At 44.2% G+C, this 17,418-nt stretch overlaps 1 protein-coding gene across 2 annotated transcripts; it reads right to left on the minus strand.

Annotated features, from left to right (window-relative positions):
- Nucleotides 1-2,841: 2,841 nt before the first annotated feature.
- ANAPC13 (anaphase promoting complex subunit 13) lies at nucleotides 2,842-15,020 on the minus strand. 2 transcript variants are annotated; one of them, XM_075322807.1, is made up of 3 exons: nucleotides 14,912-15,020; nucleotides 10,914-11,019; nucleotides 2,847-3,061 (listed from the first exon to the last, which is right to left on the minus strand). In XM_075322807.1, exons 2-3 carry the CDS (start codon nucleotides 11,010-11,012, stop codon nucleotides 2,936-2,938), a joined length of 225 nt encoding a protein of 74 aa, XP_075178922.1. In that variant the 5' UTR covers nucleotides 11,013-11,019; nucleotides 14,912-15,020; the 3' UTR covers nucleotides 2,847-2,935. The 2 variants fall into 2 exon arrangements, with proteins under 2 accessions (XP_075178923.1, XP_075178922.1); XM_075322808.1 differs by lacking the exon at nucleotides 14,912-15,020 and having other exon boundaries at nucleotides 2,842-3,061; nucleotides 10,914-11,015.
- Nucleotides 15,021-17,418: the final 2,398 nt, after the last annotated feature.

The following is a 17,418-nucleotide window of genomic DNA, read 5'->3' on the forward strand; positions in this document are numbered from 1 at the left end:
CCCACTCTCCAAAGACATACTGCTAGGGAATTTAGATTGTGAGCCCCAATGGGGACAGTGTTGCTGATGTATGTAAAGCGCTGCGGAAGTAATAGCGCTATATAAAGATTATTATTATGTATCAAACAAGCAGCTAATATTCTTTCAATACGATCTCTCCATTTGTTGGCGAATCACTCACAATATAAATATAGCATCTAAAATTGTATTTTTCAATGAATGAAGCTGATAGAGATTATGTACATTAATAGGTAAAAATGGACCAATTTATGAAAGTTCTTAAAAAGGACCAGAATCAGTAAACAAAGCGTTGCTGCCACCTGGTGGCACAATATGATATAATACGTCATCAGATTCTCTCGGTTTTTTTTATTTTGTCATTCTGTGTTTTGGTTTTTTTTTAGTTGATGGAGGTGCAAGGAGCAAAAACAGCAATACTGGCATGTTATGTTATTAATGTTTTATGGTATTCCCTGTACAGGTTAAATGATGTGGTGACCTAATTGTTCAGTTCAGTATTTTTTCTGGCAATCATTCTAAGGGAATCCCAGCCGTTATGGCAGGAGCAGGGCTGTATTATTGCTGACCTTGAAGGTATACTGACAGCACCTGCCAGATCAGCGTGACAAAAATGTACTCAGGAATCTGGCTGCAACATACATTTTACACAGTGATCTAGAAATACTTAAAGGGGTTTTCCATATTCATAAAACCTCGCTGCAGTGTTACTGAGTCTCCTCTGCTACTCCTGTCCGAATTGACCGCACAAGCCAAAGAGCTCAGTGACCGACTGCAGCGCTGCCAACATGACGTCAGAGCAGCAGCAGAGACTTAGGGCTGGACACGGGGAAGATGCATAACGCCCAGTTTGTTTTTTAACCAAACTGCGGCCAAGGTTGGGGGGTTTCTGATATCCTGTAATAATGTTTTGTTGGGATCTGTTAACAGATCAAAAATTAGTAACAGGTCAATTTGCGCCTACAGTTGTATTCCAAAGTGTTGTTCTACCCATGCAAATTAGTTTTATTAGAAACATTTACAAACTCTTCTGTTTGTTAGTAGAATCAGGTTGGGTGCCTGGTTGTCAGATAGTTGCAGATCTTGCGGAGAAGACAGAAGTCGTTTATTACCGCTTCTGTCTTCTATTAATCAGGCTATATAGCACATTGATTGCTATGTAGTGTACAGAAGCATCGGCACCACCAATGTTTCATAGGACCTGGCAAACAAGTGATCACCAAGTCTGCTAATATTGCTGAATCCTAGTGGACGCAGCATAGCTCTGCCAGTGACTTAGGTCAGTCTAGTGTGTTGTTTTCCCCTGTAACACCTATGAATGCCCCAGTTAGGACACGTTCCCACGATCAGTGTTTGTTGAGCTTTTGAAGCTAATGAATTTCTGCACCAATGCCTCACCTTAGTTCACTGGAGGAATAAGCAGAATTCTCTGATAAAGAATATTACAAAGTTTCTTATATTGGATTCTTACTATTGACTTATGCAAAGGTTGTTGAAATGACAAAGAATTAAATTCTAATTGGTTAGACAGAATGGGGTCACCTCTGTCCCCCCGTGACCCAAGATGAAACTTCAAACTACCAGTGGGTTATCACAGCAGTTAGGACCTAATGAAGGCATGCGTGTTGGACATCTTTGTTCTGAAGTAGCATAGGTCATCAGTATTAGAGTAGTAGGGCTTCCACTTGGTTGCAGTTTTGTAACCACAGCTCCAGTTAAAGGGAACCTGTCAGCAGATTTGGGGCCTATAAGCTGCGGCCACCACCAGTGGGCTCTTATATACAGAATTCTAACATGCTGTATATAAGAGCCCTGGCTGCTGTGTAGAACATAAAAAGCACTTTATAATACTTACCTAAAACGGTCGCTGCGGCGGATGTGGGTCAGATGGACGTCTCCGTTGTCCGGTGCCGGAGCTTCCTCTTTCGGCTATCTTCGTCCTCCTTCAAAAGCCTGCATGTACGACGCGTCCTACATCATACACACTTGCGGGTCCCGAGCAGGCGCACTACAATACTTTGATCTGCCCTTCTGAAGGCACATCAAAGTGCACCTGCTCAGGACCTGAATGCCGGCGAGTGTGGATGACGTAGGACACATCATGCACCCCGGCTTCAGAAAGACAACAAAGATGGCCGAAAGAGGGAGGGGCCGGCACCGGAGAATGGAGACGCTCATCTGACCCAACTCCACCGCAGCGACCTGTTTAGGTGAGTATTATAAAGTGATTTTTACGTTCTATACAGCGGCCTGGGCTCTTATATACAGCATCCTAACATGCTGTACATAACAGCCCACTGGTGGTGGCCACAACTTTTCCTTTCTGGGCTATATTAGCTCAGCAACCATTCAACACTTCCAACGAGAGCGGAACTGCAGCAACTGAGCACATTGTGTAAGGAAACAATAAAAAAAAGGGGGCTTTCCATAGTGTGGACCAGTGAGATGAGAAATAAGATAAGGAGTGGATGGAGTCACTCACCTATTGAGATTATACACTGATCGGCACGACCTTCCTTTTCTGAATCTACCATCGAGGCGTCACTGCCGTTATGCTGAATGGCAACCGGCTTCACACAGTTATGTGGTGTGGAGCAGCTGTCACTCAGCACAACATCGACACTCACACCCTGTCAATAGAGCGGAGTGGAAGAGAAGTTGCTGCTCTGAAGATGTGACATCAGTAGATGCCGCTGAGTCGCCGGCAGGAGCGCGATCTGGGACTGATCAGTGTCGGCCGAGATCACTTCCAGGCAGGGTTTTCACCTTCATCTGTTTAATACTTACATTTCCAGGTAACATTACCACTTTAAACAATCTTTTCATGAAAAATGGGACATAAGATTTTTTTCTTTGTTAATTTATTACAAGAATAGTAAATGATGGGTCTCTTGGTTTCCACAACAGAAGTACAGAGTTAATTCCCAGACAATGGTATGTTTTCATGGAGATACTGTAGTGCCAAATCTGCCCACTTCATTTCCTGCTCTTTGACAGACTCCATTACTCCACCGTTATCCTGCTCGGGCTCTGGAAGTTCATTCTGTAAGGAGAGTAAAGCAGAGAGGACACTGTATTTCACATCTTTAGCCAGTTTTCCAGGTTAAAAACAATAAAATATTCAGTGCGACGTTAAAAGGTTGCTCATTTTCCTCAAAACTCCCTGTTTGATGCCAAAATCTCAGCTATTTTCTAATATACTTGCTATACAGTAGAACTGCTTTTCTATGTCTTTCACCTCCTGGCTGATGATGCTTCCTTTAAAAATTCCCAGTGCATGCTGGGATATGCAAACAAAGCGTCATCAGAGCAGGGGTCAGAGGCTGCCATTATTGCTGCAATCTCTCCTGCCTCCCTGAAATGACACGCCATCAGTGAGGCTGGTTTCAGGGGCTCTTCCCTGCTCAATCCCAGCATTCTGTGCACAGAATACGCTTTGGTTGTTGGCTTAGATGAATAACAATAAGCCAGTATAAGAGCGGTCATACCCGGCAGAGACCAGTGACATCACTAGTTTCCTGTATGGCGGGTTTGACCGCTCAGTTGCGGGTAGATGCTAGAATATATGGGCTCCTTTCAGGTATGACGTAATTTCTATAACGCGATAGCGGTGTGTTCGCAATGCAGCCTGACTTTCCAGTCACAATACACGTCTTTTATTGTAAGTCCACATGGTCATGGAGTTGTTTATAATAGAAGCAGGGGTCTGGGAGATAGTGATTATAATGGACAGCAGGAAATATCGACATGCCCACCAACCAAGCCAGCCACACCCACTAACCTGGAAGGAGCCCATACATTCTAGGCTCACCCCTCAGTTGACAGCTTATTACTATTAATCTGAACAGACAACATAGCGGGGGCTGTGCATAGCATGCAGGGACAGAGTAGGGACGAGCACCTGAAATGACCGTCATGGATGATGCTTCATTTTAGGTAGGGGCAGAGGCTGTAACCAAAGCCTCTACCACATACTCTGATGACGCTTTGTGTATATCCAAGCATGCACTGGGAATTCTCAAATGAAGCATCATCAGACTGAAAGTGAAAAAAAAAAATAGAAAAGCAGTTAGGCCTAAGACACACGGCATGAAAATCGAAGCGAGTGGAATGCGACAACGCATTGCATTCCACTCAGACCAATATTAGCCTATGTGTCAGCACCCATGAGCTATTATTTTCTCAGCCCTAATCGGACCGAGAAAACAATCACAGCATGCTGCGACTAATGCGTTCCTAGTTTCTCTAGCACCCATTCAAGTCTATGGGGTGAGGGAAAAAAAAAAAAAAAAAAAAAAAAAAAAAAATCGCACTGCACTCACAGAACACCGGTGTACCGCGCGTGCAGGGCGAGAATGGCAATAGCCGGCTACGAAGGAGAGAGGAAGATAAATCCCTCCCCGCCCCTCCTCAGCACCAGCCCGCCCCTCCTCAGCACCAGCCCGCCCCTCCTCAGCACCAGTCCGCCCCTCCTCAGCTGAGGTTCGATCGCACCTTAGTCGCAGTGACACTCGCATGACACTCTGCTCCCGCTGTGCTGCCAGCGTGAGCCGAGTGTCATGCGTGGATCGCATTAGTCCCCCGTGTGGCCCCGGCCTTAAGGGCCATTTACACGCTGCGACATCGCTAATGATATATCGTCGGGGTCATGGTGTTTGTGACGCACATCCGGTGCCGTTAGCGACATTGCAGCGTGTGACAGGCAGGAGAGACCTTAAACGATCGCAAAAGAGACAAAAATCGTTGGTATATGAGAGGTCGTTCATTTACCAAAAATCGTTGTCTCGTACGTAGCGAGGTTGTTCCTCGTTCCTGTGGCATCACACTCCTTACCTCCGTCCACCGGCAATGAGGAAGGAAGGAGGTGGGTGAAATGTTCCAGCCGCTCATCTCCGTTCCTCCTCTGCTATTGGACGGCCGTTTTGTGACGTTGCTGTGACGCCGAACGCACCTCTCCCTTGAAGGAGGGATTGTTCAGCAGTCACAGCGAAGTCACAGAACAGGTATGTGCGTGTGACACTGCCATAGCGATAAATGTTCGCTACGGTAGCGATCACCACATATCGCAGCAACGACGGGGGCGGGTGCTAACGCTCGCGACATCGCTAGCAATCGCTAGCGATGTCGCAGCGTGTAAAACCACCCTTTAGTGTAGTAAGGGAAGGATAGAGAATTTTTAAATCAAGTATATTGAAAAATAGCATCAAATAGATCGGGACTTTGGAGGAAAATGACACTGCCTTTGGTTCCCTAGATCTACAGCAGAGAAAACAGGGATTATATGAAAATTATAGCAAGCAGCTCAGTGAGTGACATCACTAGAAACAGAGAACCTGTCCCTGCATCATACTGCTCTAAAATTATATACAGGTGAATCTCAATAAATTAGAATATCATCAAAAAGTTAGTTTATTTCAATAATTCAATCCAAAAAGGGAAACATACAGTGCCTTGCGAAAGTATTCAGCCCCCTTGAACTTTTCACCCTTTTCCCACATTTCAGGCTTCAAACATAAAAGATAAAAATGTTAATGTTATGGTGAAGAATCAACAACAAGTGGGACACAATTGTGAAGTTGAACGAAATTTATTGCTTATTTTAAACTTTTTTAAAAAATAAATAACTGAAAATTGAGGCGTGCAATATTATTCATCCCCTTTACTTTCAGTGCAGCAAACTCACTCCATGAGTTCATTGAGGATCGCTGAATGATCCAATGTTGTCCTAAATGACTGATGATGATAAATATAAGACACCTGTGTGTAATCAAGTCTCCGTATAAATGCACCTGTTCTGTGATAGTCTCAGTGTTCTGTTTAAAGCACAGATAGCATCATGAAGACCAAGGAACACAACAGGCAGGTCCGTGATACTGTTGTGGAGAAGTTTAAAGCCGGATTTGGTTACAAATCCAGAAGCATTGTGGAAGCGATCATATTGAAATGGAAGGAGTATCATACCACTGCAAATCTACCAAGACCCGGCTGTCCCTCAAAAATGTCATTTCAAACAAGGAGAAGACTGATCAGAGATGCAGCCAAGAGGCCCATGATCACTCTGGATGAATTGCAGAGATCTACAGCTGAGGTTGGAGAGTCTGTCCATAGGACAACAATCAGTCGTTATCTGCACAAATCTGGCCTTTATGGAAGAGTGGCAAGAACAAAGCCATTTCTCAAAGATATCCATAAAAAGTGTTTAACATTTGCCACAAGCCACCTAAGAGACACACCAAACATGTGGAAGAAGGGGCTCTGGTCAGATGAAACTAAAAATCGAACTATTTGGGCACAATGCCAAACAATATGTTTGGCGTTAAAGCAACACAGCTCATCTCCCTGAAGACACCATCCCCACTGTCAAACATGGTGGTGGCAGCATCATGGTTTCGGCCTGCTTTTCTTCAGCAGGGACAGGGAAGATGGTTAAAATTGATGGGAAGATGGATGGAGCCAAATACAGGACCATTGTTGAAAAAAATCTGTTGGAGTCTGCAAAAGACCTGACACTGGGATGGAGATTTGTCTTCCAACAAGACAATGATCCCAACCATAAAGCAAAATCTACAATGGAAAGGTTCACAAATAAACATATCCAGGTGTTAGAATGGCCAAGTCAAAGTCCAGACCTGAATCCAATCGAGAATCTGTGGAAAGAGCTGAAAACTGCTGTTCACAAACGCCTCCATCCAAGCTCACTCAGCTCCAGCTGTTTGCAAAGGAAGAATGGGCAAGAATTTCAGTCTCTCGATGTGCAAAACTGATAGACACATACCCCAAGCGACTGCAGCTGTAATCGCAGCAAAAGATGGCGCTACAAAGTATTAACTTAAAGGGGATAAATAATATTGCATGCGCCACTTTGTTGTTTATTATTTTTTTAAAAAGTTTAAAATAAGCAAGAAATTTTGTTTAAACTCACAATTGTGTCCACTTGTTGTTGATTTTTCACCAGAACATTAACATTTTTATCTTTATGTTTGAAGCCTGAAATGTGGGAAAAGGCTGAAAAATTTAAGGGGGCCAAATACTTTCGCAAGGCACTTCATATTATATAGAATCATTACACACAGAGGGATCTATTTCAGGTGTTTAATGTTGATGATTATGGCTTAAAGCCAATGAAATCATTATCGCAGAAAATTAGAATATTATATAAGACCAACTGAAAACATGATTTTTAAACTCAGAAATGTTGGCGCCTACTGGAAATTCTGTACAGTAAATGCCTCAATACTTGGTCGGGGCTCCTTTTGCATGAATTACTGCATCAATGCAGCGTGGCATGGAGGCGATCAGCCTGTGGCACTGCTGAGGTGTTATGGAAGCCCAGGTTGCTTTGATAGCAGCCTTCAGCTCGTCTGCATTGTTAGGTCTGGTGTCTCTCATAGATTCTCTATGGGGTTTAGGTCAGGTGAGTTTGCTGGCCAATCAAGCACAGTGATACTGTAGTTAGTAAACCAGTTATTGGTACTTTTGGCAGACTCTGGGACCGCGATTTCCAAATGAAATGCAAAATTTACTATCATCTGAAAACACCACCTTGGACCACTGAGCAGCAGTCCAGATAAGACGCTTCTGGCATTGTCTATTGCTCATGAGTGGCTTGACACAAGGAATGCGACACTTGTAGCCCATGTCCTGGATATGTCTGTGTGTGGTGGCTCTTGAAGCACTGACTCCAGCAGCAGTCCACACCTTGTGAATCTCCCCCAAATTTTTGAATGGCCTTTTTTTAATCCTATCAAGGCTGCGGTTATCCCGGGTTGCTTGTGCATTTTTTCTACCACACTTTTTCCTTCCACTCAACTTTCCATTAATATGCTTGGATACATCACTCTGTGAACAGCCAACGTCTTTGGCAATGACCTTTTGTGGCTTACCCTCCTTGTGTAGTGTGTCAATAACTGCTTTCTAGACTTCTGTCAAGTCATCAGTCCTCCCCAAATTGTGTAGCCTACTGAACCAGATAAAGGGACCATTTTAATGGCTTAGTAAGCCTTTGCAGGTGTTTTGTGATGATTAGGGCTGAGCAGATACGGACTGTAAAATTCCGGATCCGCGCGGTTTTAAAGATCCCCGGGTGCTGGACCCGGGCCCAGGATTCCAGGTGCACGATCCGGATCCGGCACTGGGAAAATTAATTGAAAAATAAAGAAAACAAGGTTTAAGTGAGAGTGTCATACTTACGACACTCAGTGTCATGGCGGCACACTGCTTCTGGGTTGCGCATTCACTTCCTGTACCACGCAGCTTTCCATGCTTTCCCCGTCCGTCCTGTCGTCTGTGATTGGTTGCAGTCAGATGCGCCCCCAGCCTGTGACAGCGTCTGCCTGCAGTCATCGCTCATCGTGGCTCAGTCATAGGCTACACTCACAGCTAGCAGTCGTGCTCTATGGCCACTGGCTGTGAGATGTAGCAGAGCTGGATGAGTCGTCGTGGGACCTCATGTGGATTACGCCAGACCTGGAGGGTGTTGGGGATTAATAAAGTGGTGGGGGGTGTGTTTTTGAATTTTTTTTCAAATAAAGGCTTTTTCTCTGTGTTTGTATTTATTTACTGTCACTTATAGATTAGTGATGCAGGTATCTCATAGATGCCTGCCATCACTAACCTAGGGCTTAGTAGCATCTGTGCGTTGTTATTAACCCCTGCTATTACCCTGATTGCCAACGCTCCAGGGCAATTCGGGAAGAGCCAGTAATGCACCAGGATTGGCCCCCAGCTGGATTTATCTTGGCTGGGTTATCAAAATTAGGGGGGACCGCATGTCGTTTTTTTTTTTAATTATTATTTATTTAAATAAATTAAAAAAAAAAAAAAAAAGCCGCATGCGGTTTCTTAGATCGAAGTCGCACTTGCGAGGGATTCGCATGAGTCTGACATTGCATCACCACCACAGCCGCGCACACTTCTGGCAGGAGCGGACCACATGTGTTTCTGTCTACATGCAAGTGAAAAGGTTTTGGTACCGTGTTAGCCAGTTGAAAAACTATTGAATGTTCTCAGTGAGAGGAACAAAATTATAATCTTGTGATACCTTTTAATGGCTAACTAAAATAAAATAAAGTGATGTTACAAAGCAAGCTCTCGAGACATCTCAGGTCCCTTCATCAGGCATGGTATGACAAAATATCTGAAGAAACACAAATATATGCACAAACAGAGCAGAGGGATGGCATAATAAAAGACATTTAAATAAACAAACACTGAGCTTAGAAAGTGAATCCTTGATTAGTGGTGTGAGTTTTATTGTCCCAATATCCATGTAGGATCAGAGGTCTGGTGAGTCTCTGGAATGACTCCTCAGATTTTGTAATGGGCCATTTCAACTGGCTAACACGGTACCAAAACCTTTTCACTTGTAACTAAAAATGGAGGATACCAGAATGTACCGCACAACTTTGGAACTAAAAGATCTTCTGAATCTGTCAGGAGAATTCATGGCCCATTACAAAATCTAAGGAGTCATTCCAGAGACTCACCAGACCTCTGATCCTACATGGATATTGGGACAATAAAACTCACACCACTAATCAAGGATTCACTTTCTAAGCTCAGTGTTTGTTTATTAAATGTCTTTTATTATGCCATCCCTCTGCTCTGTTTGTGCATATATTTGTGTTTTTTCAGATATTTTGTCATACCATGCCTGATGAAGGGACCTGAGATGTCTCGAAAGCTTGCTTTGTAACATCACTTTATTTTATTTTAGTTAGCCATTAAAAGGGATCACAAGATTATAATTTTGTTCCTCTCACTGAGAACATTCAATAATGTCTACATGTACGCTCACCATACTGACCCGCAGACACTTGCACTGCTTTCCCCGCCCACCGGCCATCCTTGACTCATACGGGCACTGGATTCTGGAGCGGAACAGGTTTTGTTTTTTTTAATTGAGCAGTGATCCGCCGGTCCCGTATTTTTTGCCAGTCAGAGCAGCTCTAGTGATGATTATTCTAATTTTCTGAGATAATGATTTTTGGGTTTTCATTGGCTATAAGCCATGAACATCAATATTAACAAAAATAAACACTTGAAATAGATCCCTCTGTGTGTAATGACTATATAATATATAAGAATAGATCCCTCTGTGTATATTGACTATATAATATATAGGAATAGATCCCTCTGTGTGTAATGACTCTATATAATATATAGAAATAGATCCCTCTGTGTGTAATGACTATATAATATATAGAAATAGATCCCTCTGTGTATAATGACTTTATATAATATATAGGAATAGATCCCTCTGTGTGTAATGACTCTATATGATATATAGGAATAGATCCACCTGTATAATGACTCTATATGATATATAGGAATAGATCCCTCTGTGTGTAATGACTATATAATATATAGGAATAGATCCCTCTGTGTGTTATGACTCTATATGATATATAGGAATAGATCCCTCTGTGTGTAATGACTATATAATATATAGGAATAGATCCCTCTGTGTGTTATGACTCTATATGATATATAGGAATAGATCCCTCTGTGTGTAATGACTATATAATATATAGGAATAGATCCCTTTGTGTGTAATGACTCTATATAATATATAGAAATAGATCCCTCTGTGTGTTATGACTCTATATGATATATAGGAATAGATCCCTCTGTGTGTAATGACTCTATATAATATATAGGAATAGATCCCTTTGTGTGTAATGACTCTATATAATATATGTGCTTCCCTTTTTGTATTGAATTACTGAAATAAATTAACTTTTTGATGATATTCTAATTTATTGAGATGCACCTCTTAGCAAAATCTGATGATAGATTCCCTCGAAGTCTATAAGGAGTAAAGAAACCAGCTAAGTAAAGCTTGCGCTCAGTAGAGGCCGCTGCATAGAAGCAGTAAGAAGGAAGGTTTTACCTACCAGTGGAATGGTTACATCTTCATAGGGTAATTTATCTTCTTTCCAAGCATCATCGACCAAATCTAAAATGCGTCCATCTCTCTGAATCTCGCTATCCATTGGAGTGCTATAAAAAAAATATAAAATACATATATTTTACAGGAAGAATTATTTAACAGAAATAAAAAAGCGGTATTGTTCCGACAATGCCACGGTCCTGACTTTATTATTATTATTATTATTATTTATTATTATAGCGCCATTTATTCCATGGCGCTTTACAAGTGAAAGAGGGTATACGTACAACAATCATTAACAGTACAAGACAGACTGGTATAGGAGGAGAGAGGACCCTGCCCGCGAGGGCTCACAGTCTACAGGGAATGGGTGATGGTACAATAGGTGAGGACAGAGCTGGTTGCGCAGTGGTCTACTGGGCTGAGGGCTATTGTAGGTTGTAGGCTTGTTGGAAGAGGTGGGTCTTGAGGTTCCTCTTGAAGCTTTCCACGACTTTATTGCAATGTAAATATAGAAATAGTAAAAAGAAGTATAGTTGCTTCTGAATTCTCCAGCTCAATTTAACACAAAATCTCTTGAAACCTTGTCTGCCTTCTGTATACACGTCAGGGCTCATTTTCACACAGTTCTCACATTTTTAAAATAACTTCAATATAATTTTAAAGGGAACCTGTCACCACTTTTTTGGCGTATAAGCTGCGGCCACCACCACCGGGCTCTTATATACAGCATTCTAACATGCTGTCTTTTAAGAGCCCAGGCCAGGGGTATAACATAAGAATCACTTTATAATACTTACCCAACGGTCGCGCGGTGGGCCTTATGGGCGTCTCAGATGCCGGCGCCGCTTCTTTCGACGATCTTCGTCCTTGTTCTGAAGCCTGTGTGCATGATGCGTCTATGTCATACACACTCGCCGGTCCTGCGCAGGCGCACTACAATACTTTGATCTGCCCTGCTCAGTACCTGAATGCCGGCGAGTGTGGATGACGTTGAACCCGTCATGCACCGCGCTTAGAAAAAAAGGAGGACGAAGATGGCCAAAAGAGGCGGAGCCGACATCGGACAACGGAGACGCCCATAAGGCCCACCGCACGACCATTACATAAATATTATAAAGTGGTTTTTATGTTATACCCCCAGTCTGGGCTGTTATATACAGCATGTTAGAATGCTGTATATAAAAGAGCCTGGTGGTGGTGACCGCAGCTTATAGGCCGAAAAAAAGTGGTGATAGGTTCTCTTTAAACAAAAGTTTTTTGTTTTTTTTTACATAAGTTAGAAAAACTTTCTAGTATAATTACACTATTAGGCCCTAAAGGCACCATAACCCTAAGAGATCAATATACTGAATTACAAAGGAGTGCAGTGAATGTATAATCATTTAAAAGGGAACCTGTCAGGTGCAATATGCACTCAGAGCCACGAGCAGTTCTGGGTGCATATTGCTAATCCCTGCCTAACCGTTCCTGTAAACACTAGCAAAGATAAAGAGATCTATAGAAAAAGTATTTCTAAAGATATTTTATAGTATGCTAATGAGTGAGGGGACTAGTCCCAAGGGCGTTACTTCCCTTGCTAGTCGGCCGTATTAGGTTAGTACGCCCCTGTGGGTGTGCCAACATGCGAGTTAATGCGCAGCGTCAGAGGATGATCTTACTCACCTCTCCGCTGCCATCGTCACTCAACGCTCGATTTTCGCTCAGTGAACATGACCCCGGACTTTCAGTCAAACGCACTACTTCAGTTTGAAGCCAGGACGCGTACACCCGTCTTCATAGTGCGCATGATCCACGCTCCGGAGTCATGCGCACTGAGATGAAATTCAGGACTCAGATGCGATGGCGGCGGCAAGGTGAGCGCAACCATGCCTCTGATGCTGAGTATTCATTAGCATGTTAACACAGCAACAGAGGTGTACTAACATTCTAATGGGGCCAACTAGCAATAGAAGCAATGCCCTTTGGACTAGTCCCCGAGCTCATTAGCATACGATAAAAGATCTTTAGAAATACTTTTTCTAAAGATCTCTTTATTCTACCAAATACAGGGACAGTTAGGCAGGGATTAACAGTATGCACCCAGAACTGCTCATGGTCATATTGCACCTGACTAAAAAAAAAAAAAAAAAAATGTAAAAAATATTTAAAATCGAAAAAAAAACCATAACTTTTAAAGGGCCGTTAAGTAAAAGGTTTCCCACAGGCACCAATAATGCTTACACAGATGCTATAAACTCACGCTCTGTTCCAGTACTGGGTCCCTAGTAATCCCTGCTGGTATATTGATTACATTGGCCTGAATGCTGCAATCTGTGACTGGCTGCAGTGGTCACATACAGTGTTCTGGCTGTGATGTCCTGCAACCAATATAAACAATATACCAGCAAGGAACATCATGGCTGTAGCACTGGAATGGGGGGTGGGGGGGTAAATATTAAAGGGGTTGTGTTACACCTATAACTTCCTTTATAAATATCTGTCTTTAACCCATTAACGACAGGGCAATTTTTTTTCATTTTTGCACTTTCGTTTTTTCCTCCCCTTATTCCAAAGACCAGAACTTTTTTTCTTTTTTATTTTTCCGTCAATGTAGCCGTGTGAGGACTTGTTTTTTGCGGGATGAGCTGTACTTTTGATTGATACCATCTGTTTTATCATATGATGTAATGGTAAACGGAAAAAAAATAATCTAAGTACGGGGAAATAGCAACAATAAGAAAAATTCTGCAATTGCTTTTTATTTCCAGAATTCATTTTACCAGAAAAACGGAGCTGGCAGTTTGATTCTGCAGGCCGGTACGATTACATAGATACCAAACATATATAGATTATGTTTTAAGTGGTGAAAAAGAAATACATTTTGAAAGAAAAGAAATATCAAACGCAGCGATACCAAATGTGTATTTTTTTTATTTTTTAACGTAGTAAAAGGGGGATGATTTGAATTTTTCATATTTTTACAATTTTTTAGACTGTATTTAATAGACCCATTAGGTGAATTGAACCTGAAATTGTCTGATCACTTGTGCTATATACAGCAATGCATCAGCACTGCTGTATATAGAAGTCACAGTCTCCTATAATGATGAGTGAGGGGGATTAACACTGTTACTTGATTGAGCATCAGGTGCTCAGACACAAATCTAGTATCAGGTACAGTGGAAGTCAATGGGAAACTCGAGCATTTTTATACTGCGATGCTTGATTTAGTACAGAGCAGTGGTGAGCACGCTCGCTCATCACTAGTCTCCAATGAATGCTGGCCACAGTTTAGCTTTTATAGGAGTACTATGATGACAGACACAGGTAATCAGCTTACCCCTGGTTGTCATGACAACTCATCGGCATGCCGCATTCGCAGCCCCCTTCACAGTGCGCAGCCCTTCCCCAATAACTGCAAAGCCCTCCTCACCTTGCGCAGTCCCCTCACTGTATGCAGCCTACCATAACCTTGTGCAGCCTCCCCTAACTGTATGCAGCAGCCCCTAACCTTGCACAGTCCCCTCACTGTATGCAGCCCCCCCTCACTGTGCGCAGTCCCTCCCCTCACTGTGCACAGTCCTCCCCCCTCACTGTGCGCAGTCCCTCCCCTCACTGTGCGCAGTCCCTCCCCTCACTGTGCGCAGTCCCTCCCCTCACTGTGCGCAGTCCCTCCCCTCACTGTGCGCAGTCCCTCCCCTCACTGTGCGCAGTCCCTCCCCTCACTGTGCGCAGTTCCACCCCCTCACTGTGCGCAGTTCCCCACCTCAATGTGCGCAGTTCCCCCCTCACTGTGCACAGTCCCCCCCCCCCACTGTGCGTAGCCCCCCAACCTTGTGCAGCCTCTCCTCATTATATGCAGCCCCCCTCACCTTGTGCAGCCTCCCTTCACTGTGCGCAGCCCCCCGCAGTGTACAGCCCTCCACTTCTCACTGTGCACAAGACCTCCCCTCTCCCCTGTTCACAGCCCTACTCCACTCACTGAGCCCCCCTTGCTGTGTGAAATACCTCAGTACTCACCATGTGAGGCGCTCGCAGTCCGTTCACGGATATATCGCTCGCGTAATAACGGATGAAAGCGCTCGAGAACGTCACGTGACCAGAGTCACCTGACTGCCGGAGCGGCGCGCTCTATTACGTAACATGTAGCTTGGACGTCATCGGCGTGCGCCATCTACAGCTCAGCATCCCCCTGTACAGTACATGGGAAGTTCCCCAGCCGCTGGAGAGAGCCCCGCAGTTCTAGGAATGTACCACTCCTCATCCGAAAAGAAGGGGTGTAGTGGAAAATTCACGTCATAGCTTTCTAGTTGTTATAGGACAGAATTTGCAACAACTAATTTGATTACAGCTTCATTTTTAGAAGCCAGACTGGGGAAAACAGTGCGGATGGTTCTATGCTCTGCAGGTTATGTTCCCTTAAAGGGATTGTCCATTAAATATAAGTCATCACCTCTACATGCTATAGACAATAACTTATTGATTCTGGGGGGCAGATTCCAATGGGCTGAACAGGAGAATTATTATTTCCATTAGACTGGAGTGGCAAAGTGCACGAGGCATCCCTATGTGGTACCTGAATGCTTCTCTCAATACAGAATCATGTATAGGTCAGAGGTCGGCGCTATTCTGTAGCAGGGAGAAAAGTTGCTCTGTTTTGCCAGTTGTGTCCCAGCAGCTGGACCCTGACGGAAGTGCAGTGACCTGATCATGCTCTCTGACCCTAAACCCGGCGTCTGAGGCAGTGACAATGGACACAGGTACGCGCGTCACTGCTGATGACGCTTAGCAATGGGCACTGAATAGCATGTTAGTACGCCCCTGTGGGTGTGCCAACATGCTAAGAGGGCGGACTAGTCAGGGGATATAACGCCTTTGGGACTAGTCCCTGCGCTCATCAGCATATCATAAAGGATATTTAGAAACACTTTTTCTAAAGATCCCTTTATCTATGCTAGTGTATACAGGGACGGTTAGGCAGAGATTAGCAATAAGCACCCAGAACTGCTTGTGGTTCCCTTTAAGTAAATTAGGTTGCTTGCATTCTTTTATTGCAGTTTGATTGCAATTGTTTTGTCTCTTTTTAGTATGTCAAGTTGGTATATAAATATAGCTGCTTTGTTTTTGTTACCTCCTGATAGCTGACTTCAACAAAACTTTTTTTTGATAATCATGTGCAGATCACAGGTGTTTTTGCTACTTGTGCATTTTGTACCTGTGGATTTTCTGCATCTAATCTAAGGGCGGCTTTGCACGTTGCAACATCGCACGTGCGATGTCGGTGGGGTCAAATCGAAAGTGACGCACATCCGGCGTCACTTTCGACATCGTAGTGTGTAAATCCTAGATGATACAATTAATGAGCGCAAAAGCGTCGTTATCGTATCATCTGTGTAAGCTCCGACTTTTTCATAATTACGCTGCCGCGACAGGTACGATGTTGTTCCTCGTTCCTGCGGCAGCACACATCGCTGTGTATGAAGCCGCAGGAGCGAGGAACATCACCTTACCTGCCGCCGACGGCTATACGGAAGGAAGGAGGTGAGCGGGATGTTTACATCGTGCTCATCTCCGCCGCTCCGCTTTGATTGGCCGCCTGCCGTGTGACGTCGCTGTGACGTTGTACGACCCGCCCCCTTAGGAAGGAGGCGGGTCGCCGGCCAGAGCGACGTCGCAGGACGGGTGAGTGCATGTGAAGCTGGCGTAGCGATAATGTTCGCTACACCAGGAATCACAAGATATCACTGCTGCGACGGGGGCTGGGACTATCGCGTGCGACATCGCAGCATCGGCTTGCGATGTCGCAACGTGCAAAGCCCACCTAAGTCTGTAGGACAAATCTGCACATAAAACAGGGTACCCGGAAAAGAAATTGAAATTTTGCAGAATTGAAACAAATACCACAGGTCAATTTACACTGAGTAAAAAAGAAGCGCAGTCAACAGAGATTTCTATAAATCCCATCCATTTTGCAGGAACTGTAAGGGGTACTTTGCACACTACGACATCGCAAGCCGATGCTGCGATGCCGAGCGCGATAGTCCCCGCCCCCGTCGCAGTAGCGATATCTTGTGATTGCTGCCGCAGCGAACATTATCGCTACGGCAGCTTCACATGCACTTACCTGCCCTGCGACGTCGCTCTGGCCGGCAAACCACCTCCTTCCTAAGGGGGCGGGTCGTGCGGCGTCACAGCGACGTCACACGGCAGGCGGCCAATAGCAGAGGCGGGGCGGAGATGAACGGGACGTAAACATCCTGTCCACCTCCTTCCTTCCGCATTGCAGCCGGGAAGCAGGTAGGAGATGTTCCTCGCTGCTGTGGCTTCACACACAGCGATGTGTGCTGCCGCAGGAACGAGGAACAACATCGTACCGTCGCTGCTGCAAAATTATGGAAATGTCGGACACTACACAGATCAGACGATAACGACGCTTTTGCGCTCGTTAATCGTATGTAAAAGGATTCACATACTGCGATGTCGACAGCGACGCCGGATGTGCGTCACTTTCGATTTGACCCCACCTA

The sequence above is a fragment of the Anomaloglossus baeobatrachus genome, chromosome 9 (assembly GCF_048569485.1).
Source record: "Anomaloglossus baeobatrachus isolate aAnoBae1 chromosome 9, aAnoBae1.hap1, whole genome shotgun sequence".
NCBI classification, from domain to species: domain Eukaryota; kingdom Metazoa; phylum Chordata; class Amphibia; order Anura; family Aromobatidae; genus Anomaloglossus; species Anomaloglossus baeobatrachus.